We start from the raw sequence: 19,660 nt of genomic DNA on the forward strand, positions 1-19,660 counted from the left end.
GTTCCTTTATTTTAAAAAGTTGACTGACCCCTGGTCTCGAGGTTTAGGTTCTTAATGAAAAATTTCAGTTTTAAGTTAATACTACTCACACCAAAATATTTTTTTTTAGATAATGAGCCTTTACTTCTTAGTACTTGACTCTTTTTTCTTCTAATACTTGTACAGAGTTTTTTGTCTGAAATTTGATGTTGCCTTGATGTTACTAAAATATTCTACATTCTGGAAATTTGCCTTGTTATTGATTTGGTTGTAGTTTATGTAAGATGCATGTGTCTAAGGATAACACAGATGTCAATAAACTCTGCCCTCAAGACATTTACCACCTGGTAGAGCATTCATAGCTCCTTTTGTAGAAAAAAGCAAACAAAAATGGAGCATACTAGTAATACGAATTTTCTTATTCATTGCCATGCTTAGGCTGTTGATTCTTTTGGATACAATTTCAATTCTTCTAAGATATACCAAGAAGAAAACAGGAAAGTGCAGAAGAATTATGCTTTTGAATTCCAACACTTTACCTGTCAGTAATTTATGTCTCTTATTGGTTCTCTTTAAGATTTCTAAAAGCCTCTCCTATCATTCAAAATATAAATTGTATACTCTATTTTTAGGATGGAGATTCTTCAACAATGAGGAATGCTGCATCTTTTCCCTTGAGGTCTCCACAGCCAGTATGCTCCCCTGCTGGAAGTGATGGAACTCCTAAAGGTATTATTGTAACTAAAATTTCCTTCTGTATATTTTATATTTCAGGTTGGATAAAGAACTCAAGACTTCCTAAAGCAGATATCAAAAAGTTACTCTGTATTCTTTTTTCATTGTAGAAAAAAATAAACCTATCTAGATCATGGTATTTAAATCTGTCCCTACTCATTGATTCATTCATCTTCCACTTACTTTAAATCCCAGTAATCTATTGATAACATTCTCAGATACATCCGGTATCTCTTCTCTTTGATAAATCCAGTGGCCTTTTCAAACCACAGCCTTCTTAACACAACCTTCTTAACTTCTCTTAAACATTTGAAATTTTTGATAAGCCTTCTTCTTTCCTCCAATAAGACTTAATTCATATGGCCTATCTGTTTTTCTCCTACTTCTTTCATTGATACTTCTTTTTTTCTTCATTTGGTCTTCTCCCTATTCTTCTCAAGATTTCTATTATTAGACATTTTATTGCCACATTGTACTTTTTTCCCTGGCTATTTTGTTAAGTTTCAGTAACAACATTGATTACTTTTGTGCACAAGACTCCTAAATCAATCTTTGGCTCCAGTCTTGTCTCCCAAGTTTAATTAGTCATTTCCAGAGGAAACTTCCTTCATACCTAGCAGGTACTTAAAATTCATGTTCAAAATGGTTTTCACTGTTCTTTCTGCCATCCCATCTTTCTTAATGCTATTCCAATCCTGAATCCTTGTAACTTAATAATTTTAAGTCCTCATAAAGTCTCTTTTCAAATCTTTAGTCATTTATCAAATCTCACCTGTTCTATGTTACGTTCTTCAGTGTCTCACATCTGTTTTTATCTCCGCTTTTTAAAATTCTTATCTGTTATTCTAGGTCTAAGTTAAATGGGTGATCTACCAGGGCCCTCGCCTAATCTCCTCAAGCTATTAGTTTATAGTTTTTCTAAGAACTTATATTGCTTGTGCTCGTTTCAGCAGCACATATACTAAAATTAGAACTTATATTACTTTATGTACACAAATTTTAGTTTGTCTTTGAATTCTCAAAGAACCTTGCATGGTCTTCTGTCTAACATATTCACAAAATTATAAATTTAGGTTCAGGTTTGAGCCAGTTTTTAAAATACTTAAAATCATAGTTGGATAGCTTTAATTATTGTATTCTACTTTTTTTAATCAGCTTATAATTAATTTTAACATTGCTGGTAATATATTGTCTCAATTCATGAGAATTTCTAATGATAGCCATCTAAAATGTAAAGATATTTTACCTCATATCTGTGTCATATGGTAAAGATCTTTTTTTCACTGATTGTATTCTCATCATTTATCAAGGATATTTTTCTTTTTTTTTTGAATATTTTATTTTATTTTATTTTACTTCAAGTTCTGGGATATATGTGCAGAATGTGCAGGTTTGTTACATAAGTATACATGTGCCATGGTGGTTTGCTGCGCCTCTCAACCCGTCGTCTAGGTTTTAAGCCCTGCATGCATTACGTGTTTGTCCTAGTGCTCTCCCTCCCTTGGCCCCCAACCCCCGACAGGCCCTGATGTGTGATGTTCCCCTCCCTGTGTCCACATGTGTTCTCACTGTTCAACTCCCACTTATGAGTGAGAACATGTAGTGTTTGGTTTTCTGTCAAGGACATTTTTCATAGGGTGAAAGTTGAGCTGTTATGAGCCATTTCAGTTCTGTAAATTATATGAATTTTGGGGGATAAAACCCAGCTTCTGAAAGAGAGAAAAACTTCCAGAGTAACTATTTGTAGGTTATATATGTATCCCACAGGTGTTGTCAGGGTGAGAAGTTATTTAAATTGCCCAGGAAAGAGAACATGGAGATAGATAATTGATCTAGATAACCAGCTTTTTTTCTTCTGACTCTTGAGATTAGACAGATCGTAGATAAACTATCAAAAGCTTCAACTTCTTTCATGAAGTTGTAAGTTTTGAAGGGTAAGTTCATTGTCAGTCTGCCTTGATTTTTAGATTGTTAGAATTTGAAGTTTGTTCTAAAGTATATATAATTTGCCACATAGAATTTAAATACAAAGGCATAATTGTATATTACAATTCAGACTTAGACAAATCTTGTTTCAAATCTTCAGTTTGTTAACTACATAACCTTAGGCAAATTTCTTAACCTCTATAGGTTTCATGTTCAATTTCTGAAAAATTTTAGTGGTAATACTTAAGAATACTGTAAAAATCAGGTGAATTGATATGTAAAGCACCTTTCACAATTCTGACACAAAATGTTCATTTCTTTTTAATGTCTCATATAGGCTCAGTCTAAAGGGAAAAACCAATGATCGGCCGGGCGCCGTGGCTCACGCCTGTAATCCCAGCTTTTAGGGAGGCAGAGGCAAGAGGATAGCTTGAGCCCAGGAGTTCAAGACCTGCCTGGGCAATATAGCAAGACCCCATTCTCCACAAAAAGGAAAAAAACAAAAAGACAAAAAAAAAGAAAAAAAAAACAATGATCAGTATGACTTCAGGCTAACATTTATGGTTAACTGCCTCCTTATCATCTTTATCACACTTGATTCAATAAATAAAGTTGCATGTTTATATATAACATTTAAAATACATAAACCTTGCTAATTGAAAGTCCAGATTTATGTATCATGGAAAAAGTATAAAAGCACTGAAAGCTTAATTTAAAGCAGTTCTAGGTTTAAGTTCTGTATGTAAAAAACTTTATCTTGACCAATTTTTACAACTCCCTACAAGTTTTTTAATATTTTATAGTCTGATGATACAAAATATATACATTATTCAGATGCAGTTATACTATTATTTCTAAAGCATATCAGTGCACTTTTTCTTCATGTCTGAAGGAGAATTTTATCCAAAGCCTTATTTAACTCGAAGAATTTTTCCATCTGATTACCTTATTTTTAACACTTTCCTGTTTCATATAACATTAGTTGATTTAATGAATTCTGGGCTTAAGATGTTTTATTGGGCCTTGAAATTTGCTGAACGTATGTGTTTTTCTAATTAAAAGAGGATTAGCAAGCTGAAGAGAGTATGTGAATGATGTTAGTAAAGGGAGAAAGAGAAGACAACATGAAAGTATAAATCAATACTTTACCCCCATTTTTTGAAGTAAGTAAAGGCTCTAGTAATTGTAAATTGCTGGCTTGCTTTTTGTTATCATCCCAGTAGTATTCATGTGAGATAGTCTCTCGGATTAAATTGTTATTTTTATGTAATTTGACAAAGGCTCACTTATTCTTACTGTAGATAATCAAGATATATCCATTTTCCTAGGTAATCCATGAAAGAACAGAGATGATCAAGCCCAAAATATTTGTGTTGTATCATCTTTAGAAACAATGAACTTTTTGTCCTTATAAAGCTAAATATTTATACATTATAGGCACAAAAATATAGAAATAATACTGGTCTGAAAAATTGAATACTCATACTTAGATTCAAACGTAGATTTTAGATAATCTACCAGCAAGCTAAACAACTGTGTGGGACAAGTCTTTAGGCTTTATTTTCATCTTTTGTAAATAAATGGTTTGGATTATATAATTTATTCTTTTTTCTAGCATTACTATATTGTCACTTATTAATATTTCTATCACACTAAGAAAATGTGAAACCAGCACAACTGTTTATTTCTATCAAATTATTTTTCTAGGATCAAGACCGCCTTTAATCCTACAATCTCAGTCTCTACCTTGTTCATCACCTCGAGATGTTCCACCAGACATCTTGCTAGATTCTCCAGAAAGAAAACAAAAGAAGCAAAAGAAAATGAAATTAGGCAAGGATGAAAAAGAGCAGAGTGAGAAAGCGGCAATGTATGATATAATTAGTTCTCCATCCAAGGACTCTACTAAACTTACATTAAGACTTTCTCGTGTAAGGTCTTCAGACATGGACCAGCAAGAGGATATGACTTCTGGTATGGAAAATAGCAATGTTTCAGAAAATGATATTCCTTTTAATGTGCAGTACCCTGGACAGACTTCAAAAACGCCCATTACTCCACAGGATGTAAACCGCCCACTAAATGCTGCTCCATGTTTGTCGCAGCAAGAACAAACAGCATTCCTTCCAGCAAATCAAGTGCCTGTTTTACAACAGAACACTTCAGTTGCTACAAAACAACCCCAGACTTCTGTGGTACAGAATCAACCACAGGTATCACAACAGGGACCTATATATGATGAAGTGGAATTGGATGCATTGGCTGAAATTGAGCGAATAGAAAGAGAATCAGCTATTGAAAGGGAGCGCTTCTCAAAAGAAGTTCAAGATAAAGGTAAAATAATCTCATTATTACCACTTCATCATATAGGCAAATATGTAATTACAGTGTAAAAAACTTTTTTCACATTACTTTTTTTCTCATATTTTGTATAATTTATGTCTATTCAAGTATATTTTTTATTACTAATACTCATACTGCAGAAGTTAAATTCGTAACAATTTCATTTTTTGTCTGAAACTATATGAGATTTGGTAATTCTCTACTGCAGGTCTATTACTGATTATATCCTATATGATTTTACTTATTTGTGCTTTTCTGCTAAAATGAACATTAGAATTTCTATATCACACATATATTTCACAAGTTATGTTAATATTATTGTGCATCTTCAAATTTTTTCTGCTAAAACAAGATTAACCATTATAGAATTATTTTGAACAGGTACATTTAAGAAAAGCTTGTTTGTATGCTTGTTAGGCAGTTAGATATTTCACTTGGCTTATGATCCTACTGCCTTAATAGTGACAATTTTTTTTAGTAAACAAATCATGGAAAGAGTTAATATTAAATAGCAAACCTTAGAAATTAAGGGTCTTTTGGTGGTAATTACAGTGAAGTGTTCCCTTTTATCTGACTGGTTTGTTAGGATGGAGTTTCAAGACATACCTGGTCTATGAGTTTATGAGATTTCTTTGTGCTTCATAATCAAATAAAAATAAATCCTTAGTAAGTTCTTAATAATTTGGTTTACACTATATATAAAATCTCTTGAATCTTTTAAGAGAGACTGATGAATTAGTGATTCAAATTAGCAATATAATTAATGAATTTAATTGCTATACAAATACATATACACATTTGATCAAACCAAAATCATGCCTTATGATTTAATTTTATGATTAAAATATTCTAGGTTGATTTTCAGTTTTTATATTTTATTTCTTGGTAATGATAAAACAAAACTTCTTGATATTGGGTAGAACTGATTTTTAAATATGATCTCTTCAGTGTTTGACAGGATCATGACTAGATAATTGTGTTTCTATGCTAAGAAATATGCTGAAGATTAGTATTATATCACCTGCCTGTCATGATGGCTCATTTTAATGTTATTGAAGAAAATGGACTGTATTTAGTAATTGTTGTACTATAATGTTTGCAACATGTGTAAATCAGAAATAGGTGCAAATAAAGAGATTACTAGAAGTCTTCATTTTTTTGGCAAGGGAGCTGGGATTTTTTTTTTTTTCATTGTCTTTTTTTTGTTGTTTTAAAATATAGATTGAAAGAGTACATGTGCAGGTTTGACACGTGGATATGTTGTGTGATGGTGGGGTTTGGGCTTCTAGTGAACCCATCACCCAAATAGTGATCATAGTACCCATTAGATAGTTTTTCAGCACTTGGCTCCGTCCCTCTTTCCACCATTTTGGAGTCCCCTGTGTCTGTTGTTTCCAACTTTATATCCATGTGTACCCATTGTTTAATTACCACTTATGAGTAGAAGCTGCAGTGTTTCATTTTCTGTTTCTGCATTATTTCACTTAGGATAATGGCCTCAAACTGTATTTATGTTGCTGCAGAGAACATGGTTTCATTCTTCTTTATGATTGTGTATATATAACACATTTGATATATGTACTACATTTTGTTTATCCAGTCCACTCCTGATGGATGCTTAAGTTGATTCCATGACTTTGCTGTTGTGAATAGTGCCGTGATAAACACATGAAAGCAGGTGTCTTTTTGATAAAATGATTTTTTTTCCCTATGGATAGAAACCCAGCAGTGGGATTACTAGGCCAAATGGTAGTTCTGTTTTTAGTTGTTTGAGAAATCTCCATACTGTTTTTCATGAGGATTGAACTAATTTACATTCCCACCAGCAGTGTATAAATGTTCCTTTTCTCTGCAATCTCCGTTATTTTTTGACTTTTTAATAATAGCCATTTTGACTGGTGTGCAATCTCTGTTGTTTTTTGACTTTTTAATAATAGCCATTCTAACTGGTATAAGATTGTATCTCATTGTGGTTTAATTTGCATTTCTCTGATGATTAATGATGATAAGCATTTTTTAAAATGTTTGTTGGCTGCATGTACATCTTCTTTTGAGAAGTGTCTGTTCATGTCTTTTGCCCACTTTTTAATGGGTTATTTTTTGTTGTTCTTTTTTCTTGTTGATTTGTTTGAGTTCCTTATAGATTCTTGGTATTAGACCTTTGTTGGATGCGTAGTTTGTAAATTTTTTCTCCCATTCTGTAGGTTGTCTGTTTACCCTGTCATGGTTTCTTTTGCTGTACAGAGCTCTTTAGTTGAATTAAGTCCCATTTGTCAATTTTTGTTTTTGTTGTATTTGCTTTTAAAATCTTAGTCATAAATTCTTTTTTTTTTTTTTTTTTTTTTGAGACGGAGTTTCGCTCTTGTTACCCAGGCTGGAGTGCAATGGCGCGATCTCGGCTCAACGCAACCTCCGCCTCCTGGGTTCCGGCAATTCTCCTGCCTCAGCCTCCTGAGTAGCTGGGATTACAGGCACGCGCCACCATGCCCAGCTAGTTTTTTGTATTTTTAGTAGAGACGGGGTTTCACCATGTTGACCGGGATGGTCTCGATCTCTTGACCTCGTGATCCACCCGCCTCGGCCTCCCAAAGTGCTGGGATTACAGGCTTGAGCCACCGCGCCCGGCCCATAAATTCTTTAATTAGAACAATGTCCCAAAAGAATTTTTTTTGCAGATTTTCTTCTAGGATTTTTATAGTTTGAGGTCTTACACTTACATCTTTAATTTATCTTGAGTTAATTTTTGTATAGGTGAGAGACAGGAGTCCCATTTTATTTTTCGGCATATGGTTAGCCAGTTTTCACAGCACCATTTCTTGAATAGAGTGTCCTTTCTCTATTTTTGTCAACTTTGTTGAAGGTAAGTTGTTTTTAGGTACGTGACTTTATTTCTGGGTTCTCCATTCTGTTCCATTGATCTGCATGCCTATTTTTATGTAAGTATCATGCTGCTTTGCTTATTGTAGCCTTGTAATGTAGTTTGAAGTTTCCTAATGTGATAACACCAGCTTTGTTCTTTTTGCTTAGGATTCCTTTGACTATTCAGGTTCTTTTTTGGTTTTATATAAATTTTAGGATAGTTTTTCTAATTATTTGAAAAATAACGTTGATAGTTTGATAGTAATAGTGTTGAATCTGTAGATTACTTTGGGCAGTATTGTCATTTTAACAATACTGATTCTTCCTATCCTTGAGTATGGAATGTTTTTTGATTTGTTTATGGTTTATGTTATCTATGATTTCTTTTATCAGTGTTTTGTAGTTGTCCTTGTAAAGATCTTGCACCTCCTTGGTTAAATGTATTTCTAGATATTTTATTTTGTGTGTGTGGCTGTTGTAAATGAGATTGAGTTCTTGATTTGGTTCTCAACTCAAACATTATTGGTGTATAGAAATGCTACTGATTTTTTATACATTTATTCTGTATCCTAAAACTTTATTGAAGTTACCAGGTCTGTGAGTCTTTTGGAGAAATCTTTAGGGTTTTCTAAGTATGGGATCATGTCATCAATGAACAGAGATAATTTGACTTCCTCTTTTCCTATCTGGATGCCTTTTATTCCTTTGTCTTGCCTGATTGCTCTGGCTAGGACTTCTGGAATTTTTTTTTTTTTTTAACTAGTAAAGTTTTGATATTAAGGATGAAATGTTGCTTGTACCTTTTCTCTTTAGTTTGCAGTATGAGGTTCAGGAAATAAATACATAGGTACTAAATTATGTATCTTCCTCTAACCTATTATAAAAGTATATGCATGTCAAATGAAAAAAGTAATATTATAACTCAGCTTTTCTTATTAACCTGTTCAAAATTCCTGAATCTTAAGATAGGCCGTTTTGCAAGAAACATACAATATTACAATTCCCTGACCAAGAAATATTAGCCCTGTAACTGAATTTTTGCATAATGTTAAATCTGTATTATGGAAAAATATGTTCTTAAAAAAAGAGTATACTTTTTAAGTGAATTTTAGTTGTTGATAGGAACAAAAACAGAGGAGGAAATGATGACCTTTTTAAAAAATGTATTATATTTGTTGAATCCAAAGTTTCTACTTTTAAAATTGGAATTAAAATAAGGGTCATATATATGTCTAATTGTGTATTAGCAAACTTATTTTATACTACTGACTTTCCTTTAGAAAAATAGAACAAAGTCAATAGATACAACATACTGTTCTTGTAGAAACTTGTGTATTTTACTTTCAATTATTTAATAGTTTTCTCTATAATCTGTGATGGCATAGCTACACATAACGGAAAAGTTGAATGAGCAGAGTTGACATTTAATTTTGGTGAAAATACAGGTATGTGATGATATAAGGATTAAAGTAGGTTTTGCTGATTTCATATTAGCATTGTTGTCATTTCTAATTTGTTTTCTGAAAGCCACTTTCTTCTTATTTCATGGATTTATAGTCATGTACCACATAGTGATGTTTCAGTTTACCCCAGACTTCATATACAATGGTGGTCAGATAAGAATATAATACTGTGTATTTACTCTACCTTTTCAATGTTTAGATATGTTTAAGATACACAAATGCTTACCATTGTGTTACAGTTGCCTGTAGTTTTCAGTACAGTAACATGCTGTGCAGGTTTGTAGCCTGGGAGCAATAAGCTATACCATATAGCCTGGGCACATAGTAGGCTATATCATCTTGGTTTATGTGAATACACTATATGATGTTCACATAACAAAGAAACATCCTAACACTGCATCTCTCAGAATGTATCCTGTTAAGCAATATATGACTGTATTTGAAAACTTTTGGAACTTAGATGCCACCTAACTCTTTTGATTTGAACCTCTGCATATTGCATTCAGTCTCTGCATTGTGTGATGGGGTGGTATTTGTTATATAAGAAGTTACCCTGAGATTTTTAGATGATTAAAGATGTGTATATTGGTCCAAGGGTGTAGGCGAGGTCATAAATAAAAGCAAAATTCTTCTGAAGTAATTTTATAATTAGCCCTTAAGAGATTAAATACTTCCTTGAAATTAATTTGTCCCTAATTACCATTTATTTTACTTATTAAAGATTAAATGTTAAAATTGGCATTTAATGTATTCTAACATTTGGCACTGAGAATTTTTTACAACTGTTGTATTACTGGTGATAATGGAGCAAGTAGGATTGTTTGACCTACTAGTTTTACTTTAGGGTATGAGTTTGTTTGCCAGTATATTCGTTTACTGTGAGAAAAATATTCCACTCAATAACCAGGAATCAAAAACACTGTACCTGATAAATAAGATTAGAAAGTTCAACAAATGTAGAATATTTGTGAATTCAAGTAAAGAGACAGAATCGCCTTAAGAAATGTGTTATCTAGGCTGTGGTAAACCCTATTGTACCCTTGCGCACAAGAAACACGTTTTTCTAGCTGCTAGGTATTTATGTCCCTTTGTCCTGTTCTCTCTTCTTTGAGCAGTGCTATGTATACACTGATAAGGCAACTTTGTAACCTAATATTTTATAATATTCCAAAAGGAACTTTTTCTCAATCTTTTTGCTCATACTTTTAGCATCTCTAATTACATAAATTAATTTTAAAAGGCTATTCATCTTTGCTTCTGGGATGACCTATCATTAGATATTAATACCTTTCTATGTGCTGAAAATTTCTGCTTTCTTTTGTCAAAGAGGGGGTTCCTTTGTTCATCTTTGCCTATTTCATCTTTTCCCAAGGTCCACTTTCCATGTTAGCAAGTATAAGGAATGGCTCAGCTTCACTAATGTTTTTATAATGTTACGGAATTCTTTCACTATATCCTTTATTAAAAGTCAATGATTACCTACTCTCATTTGGAATAAGAGACTGGGATTTGGTTCAAGGAATAGGACAATCAGCCATTCAACCTGTATTGCGGTTGAGGGGTGGTATGTCTTCACTGTACCTAATTGGCTACTATGTATACACAATTATTGTGCTTTCTGCTTTAAGTGTTTTGATTTATCACTTGTAGGTTTAAGTAAGTGGTTTAGTTTGTTTTCTTGTAAGCATAATTGAGTTCAGAATTTCTGTAAGGGCTGGATCTTATTTTGAGAATATCAGCATCTGGATGACAAGTGTTGGTTTTGAGATTACGATAATCCTTTTGTATGCATTTTCTTTAGGAATATATGTATTCTGATAGCTAATCTTATGATTCCCAGTGCTGAAGAGGGCTTAAAGGTAATCACTGTCCTAAATATCAAAATGATTCTTCATAGAGATGGCTTTCCATGATTATTAGGTGGTTATGCTGTAATGAAGACAAATAACAAAAGTGGGTGGACAAAAGTGACCTACCTGTACAGATTCAGAGCCGCTTTACAAGGAGTAAGTTCATGGTGGAATTGAATCAGACCAAGTGAATCAAAACATGCATGCTCTTAACATATCTAAGAATCTCTGCCACAGTAATGAAAATTTTCCAGGTTTTACAGGAGTAAAGTACTTTTCAATAGTTGAACAATTAAAATTTTGTCAATAGTATTTTATTTATAGTGAAAAAAATGGTAAGATGTTTCCCAATCTTAATTATTTCTGTGCAAATGCTTTTATACATTTTTTATTATAAATAATCATAGGATTCATAGTTTATATAAAATATATCATTTCTTCAAAATTAACTTACTTTATTTGCTAAATTTTCGTTTTAATGACTTCAGGTAAATTGGATTGAGGTTAATGATGTATATATAATCTCTTGAGTATTTTATAATCCTTTAAAAAACAGCCCTCTACGCTATATTAATGTTTTTCTGAAGACCAATTGCTCATATTAATAAAAGAGTGAGCCATAGATATCTTAAATCTTCAGATGCCTGAGACCGTTGTACTTCTTAAGTATGATTAGGCTACCATTTTAATTACTTTTACAAAGTATATTTCATTGAAAATATAGAAATCTTAGGTTATACTGTTTGAATTTCTAGACTCTTATCATAAAAGTTTAAGGGATAAGTATAAATTGATAAAGCATCTTATTCATGTGATACCAATTGGCATGCTCTATGGCAAAACAGAAAGATGATTTTGTATGGCAGAACATTCTAAAAGAGGATTCTATAAACATAAATTTAATATTCTGAGTGCTTTTTTTAAGGTATTTATGCACAAAGCTTCATATAAATTTTTACCATGTTTTAACTAGGGGAAACAATCTAATGATAATATATTATACTTTAGAATTATTCCGGTAGTGTTTTGCAAATGGAGCATGTGTGGTGATAGATTTGACTGAATTAACTGAAGGAGCAGAAGGACTTAGTTTTACATAATATAACTAACAAATATCCTAAGTAAGTTACAATTACATTTGATTAGATTTTAAACTGGCAAGAACTGCTACTTCCCACTTTATATAGAAAACAGTGGAACTTTGCTATATAAAAGAGACATTACCATTAGGAAAAAAAAATTCACAACTTGGTTCTTTAACAATAAGGAGCTGTTTTTCAATTGCCAGTTTGACTTTTAACCTTGTGATACCGTTTTCCTTATATGATACATCACATTAGCAAATATTACAACATAATCTAGAGAGTGTCTTGTTAAAATAACTAAGAGTGACTTTTAAAACATAGCCAAACAAAAGCAAGCCAGTTCCCAAGGTGCTATAATATAGCCATTCTCAAGACCTAACTGGAGATTTAATTTATAAAAAAATGACCTAGCACCCTCTTAGGTCAGAGATGGAATCATGCACAGAAACATATAGATGTTAAAAAATACCTTGACATTTTATTGCAGTGGTAAATTTGTGTTTGTGTGTTTGTCTTTACATTTTATAATACTGTAAATTATTTCTTTCTGAGACCAGAATAGACCCCTAGACCTTTATAACTTTATGTTGAAGAGTAGGAACAGTTTTCTTCAGTGGCAGTTGCTTAAGACAGGATTCTAATTTATACCTATTGCTTCCTGATTCTAAATTTTCTATGCCTATGACATCTCTTGCTTCCTTATTTTAAATTTACTTCTATCTAACATTGTGGTTAGCTTTTAAACTCCTTTCACACTTTTAACACTTTAAAGAATTTGAATTCTTGATTAAAATTAAATGACAAATTATTAAATTCTTTTTTTTAACTCATTTTTTTTCTAATGGCATGGTATCTATTTTCTTTCAGGTTTCATTTTTTTTCATACTTATCTTAGATACAGTAAAAGCTTATATTTCCTGTTTGATGTATTGGCAGATTTGGAGCTCTTTATAGTCTTTGGCTAACAGTTAAAATTAACCTGAGCGAGACTATATGATTTATAACTTGTTGCTTTATTCTTATGTAAAGAATCTGATTTATTCTTAACATCTGTGAACATAAATATATGTTTGTATATGGTCCATTATAAGTTCTATTCATTTTATATTCTTACACTTATTTATATAAAGAGTGTGCTCTTAAATTATTGTTACTATATTTATTGAGATCTCAAGCATATTTCCTCAAACCTTGGTTTTCAAAGTATTAGGTCATTCATGCTTACTATTTTATATATGCATATTTGCATTTGCATTTACTCCATTTTAAAAACATAACCTTAAAAAATAGACAACGTCCGTAGGGTTTTTAATAAGATAAGAATACATGTCTATTACTGATATTGAATATTTATCTTTAAATTTCAGATAAGCCTTTGAAAAAAAGAAAACAAGATTCTTACCCACAGGAGGCTGGGGGTGCTACAGGAGGTAATAGACCAGCTTCTCAGGAGACGGGTTCTACGGGAAATGGGTCAAGGCCAGCATTAATGGTTAGCATTGATCTTCATCAGGCAGGAAGAGTGGACTCTCAGGCTTCTATAACTCAGGATTCAGACTCCATAAAAAAGCCTGAAGAAATCAAACAATGTAATGATGCACCTATTTCTGTTCTTCAGGAAGATGTTATTGGAAGTCTTAAACCTACACCAGAAAACCATCCTGAGACACCTAAAAAAAAGTCTGATCCTGAGCTTTCAAAGAGTGAAATGAAACAAAGTGAAAGTAGATTGTCAGAATCTAAACCAAATGAAAACCGATTAGTGGAGACAAAATCAAGTGAAAATAAGTTAGAAACTAAAGTTGAAACCCAAACAGAAGAACTTAAACAGAATGAGAGCAGAACAACTGAGTGCAAACAAAATGAGAGCACCACAGTTGAGCCTAAACAAAATGAAAATAGACTGTCTGACACAAAACCAAATGACAACAAACAAAATAATGGCAGATCAGAAACAACAAAATCAAGGCCTGAAACCCCAAAGCAAAAGGGTGAAAGCCGGCCTGAGACTCCAAAACAAAAGAGTGATGGACGTCCTGAAACCCCAAAACAGAAGGGTGATGGAAGGCCTGAAACTCCAAAGCAAAAAGTTGAGAGCCGGCCTGAAACTCCAAAGCAAAAAAATGAAGGGCGACCTGAAACACCAAAACACAGGCATGACAATAGGAGGGATTCTGGAAAGCCATCTACAGAGAAAAAACCTGAAGTGTCTAAACATAAACAAGATGTTAAATCTGATTCACCTCGGTTAAAATCAGAACGAGCTGAAGCCTTAAAGCAGAGACCTGATGGGCGATCTATTTGTGAGTCACTAAGACGTGACCATGATAATAAACAAAAATCAGATGACAGGGGTGAATCAGAGCGACATCGAGGGGATCAGTCTAGGGTTCGAAGACCAGAAACATTGAGGTCCTCTAGTAGAAATGAACATGGCATTAAATCTGATAGTTCAAAAACTGATAAACTAGAACGAAAACACAGGCATGAATCAGGGGACTCAAGGGAAAGACCATCTTCTGGGGAACAAAAATCAAGACCTGACAGTCCTCGTGTTAAACAAGGAGATTCTAATAAATCAAGATGTGATAAACCTGGTTTTAAATCACCAAATAGTAGAGATGACAAAAGGACAGAGAGTAACAAGAGCAAAGTAGACACTAATAAAGCACACCCTGACAATAAGGCAGAATTTCCAAGTTATTTGTTGGGGGGCAGGTCTGGTGCGTTGAAAAATTTTGTCATTCCGAAAATCAAGAGGGATAAAGATGGCAATATTACTCAGGAAACAAAGAAAATGGAAATGAAAGGAGAGCAGAAAGACAAAGTAGAAAAAATGGGATTAGTTGAAGATCTAAATAAAGGAGCTAAGCCTGTAGTTGTTCTGCAAAAATTGTCTTTGGATGATGTTCAGAAACTCATTAAAGATAGAGAGGACAAATCAAGAAGTTCCCTTAAACCTATCAGGAATAAACCGTCAAAGTCAAATAAAGGTAAGAATACTTCTACTGATGTCATTTATAATATAATTGATTTTAAGTGTTAAAATTACTAAGTATTAAGAAATTTATAAAAATTAGAAAGCTATTACATGAAAATATAACATTTATGTCAAACAACAGTAAATTTTATTTAGAAGTATAGATTTAAAAGTTTCCAATGAATTTTTTTTCCCTACAGTTTTTCCTTTCACCCACTACTCAGGGTAGTTAGGAATTTTACTGCTATTTGATTACACAGAGATAAGTTATTTTTCTATTTAGTTATTTCTTATATTTCTGAAATATGCTTGTTAATCAAGTGAATGCTGCATTAAAATAGATGTCTTTAAAACTCTGTTTAAAAGTGTCTTACGATACTCTTTTCCTACAGACCTGTGTCTGAGCTAATAATTGATGAGAGTTCGTATAGTTTAGAAAGTTATATAAAAGGTCGTTTTTCATCTTGTTGGGAGATGGTTAGTTAAATATGTTTTATATTTTTAAAACATATTTTTTCCTTATTTATGCAAAGGTAATAGGGAATGGTATTTACTTTTTAAATTGGGTTAAATTGTAATTGTGGGAGGCAGGGGGAGTTGGTGTTATTTTTGCATGCTTGCTGAATTAAATTCTCTGGTTACTTGAGTAAGATTATTTCCAAAGGGAGAAGAATGTCTTAAATGCCAAAAGATAGTAGCCATTTTGTGCAGAAGATATACTTTTATATCCCTTTTTATACTACTATTTCAAATAACTTTTTTTTTTTTTTAATAGAGATGGGATCTTGCTTTGTTGACCAGGCTGGTCTTGAACTCCTGGCCTCAAGCAATTCTCTTGTCTCAGCCTCCCAGAGTTCTGGGATTACAGGCATGAGCCACAGTACTCATGCATCTAAATATATTGAGGTGTAGTGAAGGCAATAGAACTAAGAGTTTATTTTATTTTAAGTTTTCCTTCTGTGAAAGAGAATTATTAAGAATTTAGATTTATACTGCTTATAACCAAGTATATGAAATCTAGAATTGCATTGACCAAGATGGTACCCTTTTTTGGCTATTTAAATTTAAATTAATTAAAATGTGGAAGTTCATTCATCAATAGTCATATGTGGCTATTGGCTACCATATGGGACAAAACAAAACATTTGCGTCACTGCAGAAAGTTATATTGTATAGCACTGCAGTGTATTAGGAGATATAAAAAGTATGTGGTTATTATTTTCATAACATGCTGTTGTAGCTTGTCTACCAAGAAAAGCTCTTTGAAAACATGTTAGTATTATAAAGAACTCTTTATTCAAAGAATAACTTGTGGCTAATCTGTTGTTATAATATGTTTGGTCTTCGTCAACATTCATTTTTTCACTGTTTATTTCATTTTGTCTTACAAAAATGAAAAAAGATTGCCTTCTGAGTCGCTAATATTTGTGTTCTTTTAGTGAAGCTTTTAATTTTTAAATTATGGCAATTAGCCTTACAAAAAAATGAATTAAGACTTCAGCCTTAATAAGTGGCCTTTTTTACTTAACTTTAATATGCCTTTATAGAATTACTTATTAATATAAAAGAGGTTGTAGAATGTGGGGGTTAGCACCAGATTTGTTTTCTTTTAGGTAAAGATTTTCTTTAAAATTTTTCAGTGAAAGTTTGGGAGTAGCTTATATTTATAAACTAAAGAATATGGCTATACTATTTTAGAAGAGTCAGGTGAAAGATGGAAAGTGGTACCCTCTTGTTCCTTTGATCTGGACCATCTTTCTCTCCCTCCCCTCTCAGCTTACACTAGCCTTGCTTTCTAAACTCTTGTTCTAACAAATAGTCTTTTACAACTGCTTAAAGAACATCCAGAAGTGAATATAGCTTTTAGTTAGTAATTACTATATTATTTCACCTGATTTTTTTCACGTGTAATAGTATCATTGCCTATGAATATGTTTTTAGCACTAAAATGCATTTCTGATAGTATACTTTTAATGCAAATGTATATACCTGATATGGTCACGTTAGTATATAAGTAAGCTCTCTGGGTGTCTGCCTATTAGAATGATGTGTGTGTATGTGTACATGTGCATATTTATGTATATATACACTTATATTAATGTATCTGCAATTATAATAACAGTTCTTTTCATCAAAAAATATTATTTTAGTGCTTAGATTCATTTCAGGATGCCATGTTTTAGCCCTCTTTTGGCTTAATTTATTTATGTCCTAGGACCCATATCTTTTTTTTAATAATGTTCTAATTTTAGTTTTATTTTAGATTTTTGCTGCTCAGTTTACAATAGCAGAGTTGGGTAGTTGTGGATTTTTAAAAATTGCATGTATATGAATGAAGCACAGTTGTAGATTACTGACCCTGTGTAGTATAGATTGGAATTTTCTTTGGAGATTTGCAGAAAATCACATTTTGATGTGTTGATGATTTTTTAAGCAAAGGAAGTAGTCTGAATATTGCTGGGATACTTTTATGGTTGGTTCCTAGGGCCAAAATTGAAGAGCCATAGATTTCCGTCTTTTAAATGTCTTTCCCAATGTTCATATAGAAAATACTCATTCTTTAGGATATATTTTAAGCTGATAAATTTTGAATGTGTGATAGAGGTATAGATTTGTTACTCCTAATTTAGATTACTTATTTTTGTCTTTTGTACGAGCATGTTAAATGTAAAGTGGCATTGTTACATTTGATTTGATTTCTGTGGCAATATGTTTATATCCCTGGTACCTAACAAAATATTTCATAGATAATAAAATCATATTTAATGCCTTATTGAATGGATATGATGTTGCCACCATTTTCAGGAAAAGCTTTTGTATGCAGATTAGTATTAGATAGTCATCTTCTATGTTCCCATTAATACAACCTAGCTTAGGAGCTACTTATTTTTCAAGTTCCTGCTTCCTAAGCATTGTAATAACTTTCTTCACCCTGTCAACTACCTAGTTTTTTGTTAAGATCCAAAGAATACCTGCTTATAGTAATATGTGTTTAATTTTCCTGTCATACTTATTTTGATTTACAGTGGTTACAAGATGGGATTAATATTATTCCCATTCTTATCCTGCTTTGTCAGCTTCCCTATCTTTCCATCACCTTGTTTATTCCTTGTCTGGAAGGGGTGAAGAGGGCAGTCAGGCAACATAACCTTTGTAGAATTCTTTTTAAGTTCTTCAAATATCTTCTAAAATATACTTCAGTATATTAAATGCCAAAAAATATTTTATTGTTAAAAATTTTATTAGAATATTACCATAATGTACAGTGTCTCCAAATTAATAAAGTTATGAGATCCTTTAAGATTGGCATAATCTCTCAGCACTGTGGGAGGCCGAGGTGTGTGGATCATTTGAGGTCAGGAGTTAGAGAGCAGCAGCCTGGCCAACATGGTGAAACCCCACCCCTACTGAAAATACAAAAATTTGCTGGGTGTGGTGGTAGATGTTTAATAGTCCCAGCTACTCCGGAGGCTGACGCAGGAGAATTGCTTGAACCCGGGAGGCGGAGGTTACAGTAAGCCAAGATCGCGCCACCGCACTCCAGCCTGGGTAACAGAGCGAGACTCCGTTTCAAGGAAAAAAAAAAAAAAAAAAAAAAAGATTGGCATAATAATCTTCAACTAACACGTGCCTTCAGCCTTCAGTGTTATTAACAGCTTAGTATCAGTAATTACAAACAAACATATTTTATTTTGTTTTGGGTTTTTTCTTTTAAACTCCAGAGTGTCTCAAAATAACTTTATGTCTAAAGAAACCATTTTTTCTGCTCTCTCCTCCTACTTCTTTCCAACTCGTGTATTATTCTCCATTACGTAGACTCAGTGTTTTCAAGAAATATCCGTATTATTTGTTATTTGACATCATCCTTTAAACTGAAGAGTAAAGCAGTTTCTGAAAGTAGTCTTCACTGGGAATGTATCTAGCAGCTTTAATAGTCAATAGTGATTAGTCTCTATTGCCCACTTGATGAATTAATGATTGCAGACCTTACTAGTGACAGTTATCTCACTTCAGTTATCTACTGTTATAGTTACACTACTAAATGCTGATCACTATCAGCTGGTTGCCTTTTACTTAGCACTGAACCAGTCTAGTTAGATTGTGTTTAGGACCCTCAACTTCTGTAAGTTTGAAAGTATTGTTTCTGAGAGTGGATTTATAGCATAGTTTATTAATTCCTAAACTGAGCAATTTTCAGTGTATTTTCTTTAAAGTAAATTCTAATATTGAATAATATTTAATGATGCTGCAGTGGAAATTTATTTTGTTTCATTTGCACAGTTTTATAAAATATCTTTCTAAACTCAGATTTTCCGTTTCTAAAAAGACATTTATATCAGTGATATGTTTAGGAAATGTTTGGAGAAAGTTTATTACAGAAGTTGGCATAATCTGTACCTAGCTCTTATTATGATTTTAGAGCGGTATTTTGAAAATTTG

The 19,660-nt window shown here is 32.5% G+C and overlaps 1 protein-coding gene across 5 annotated transcripts in view; it reads left to right on the forward strand.

Moving 5' to 3' along the window:
* NIPBL (NIPBL cohesin loading factor) overlaps positions 1–19,660 on the forward strand; it is a 207,565-nt gene that overhangs the window by 104,324 nt on the left and 83,581 nt on the right. For 4 of the 5 annotated variants that reach the window (XM_012459994.3, XM_064375929.1, XM_012459995.3 and 1 more), the window contains exons 8-10: positions 612–708; positions 4,348–4,974; positions 13,608–15,233. In XM_012459994.3, the coding sequence (XP_012315417.2) occupies positions 612–708; positions 4,348–4,974; positions 13,608–15,233 (2,350 nt within the window). Of the gene's footprint in view, positions 1–419; positions 521–611; positions 709–4,347; positions 4,975–13,607; positions 15,234–19,660 lie in introns of those variants that run through there. The other variant, XM_012459998.3, reaches the window with a different exon arrangement.

Source organism: Aotus nancymaae, unplaced genomic scaffold, assembly GCF_030222135.1.
Source record: "Aotus nancymaae isolate 86718 unplaced genomic scaffold, 86718_ANA_hifiasm-v0.15.2.pri h1tg000014l, whole genome shotgun sequence".
NCBI lineage: Eukaryota > Metazoa > Chordata > Mammalia > Primates > Aotidae > Aotus > Aotus nancymaae.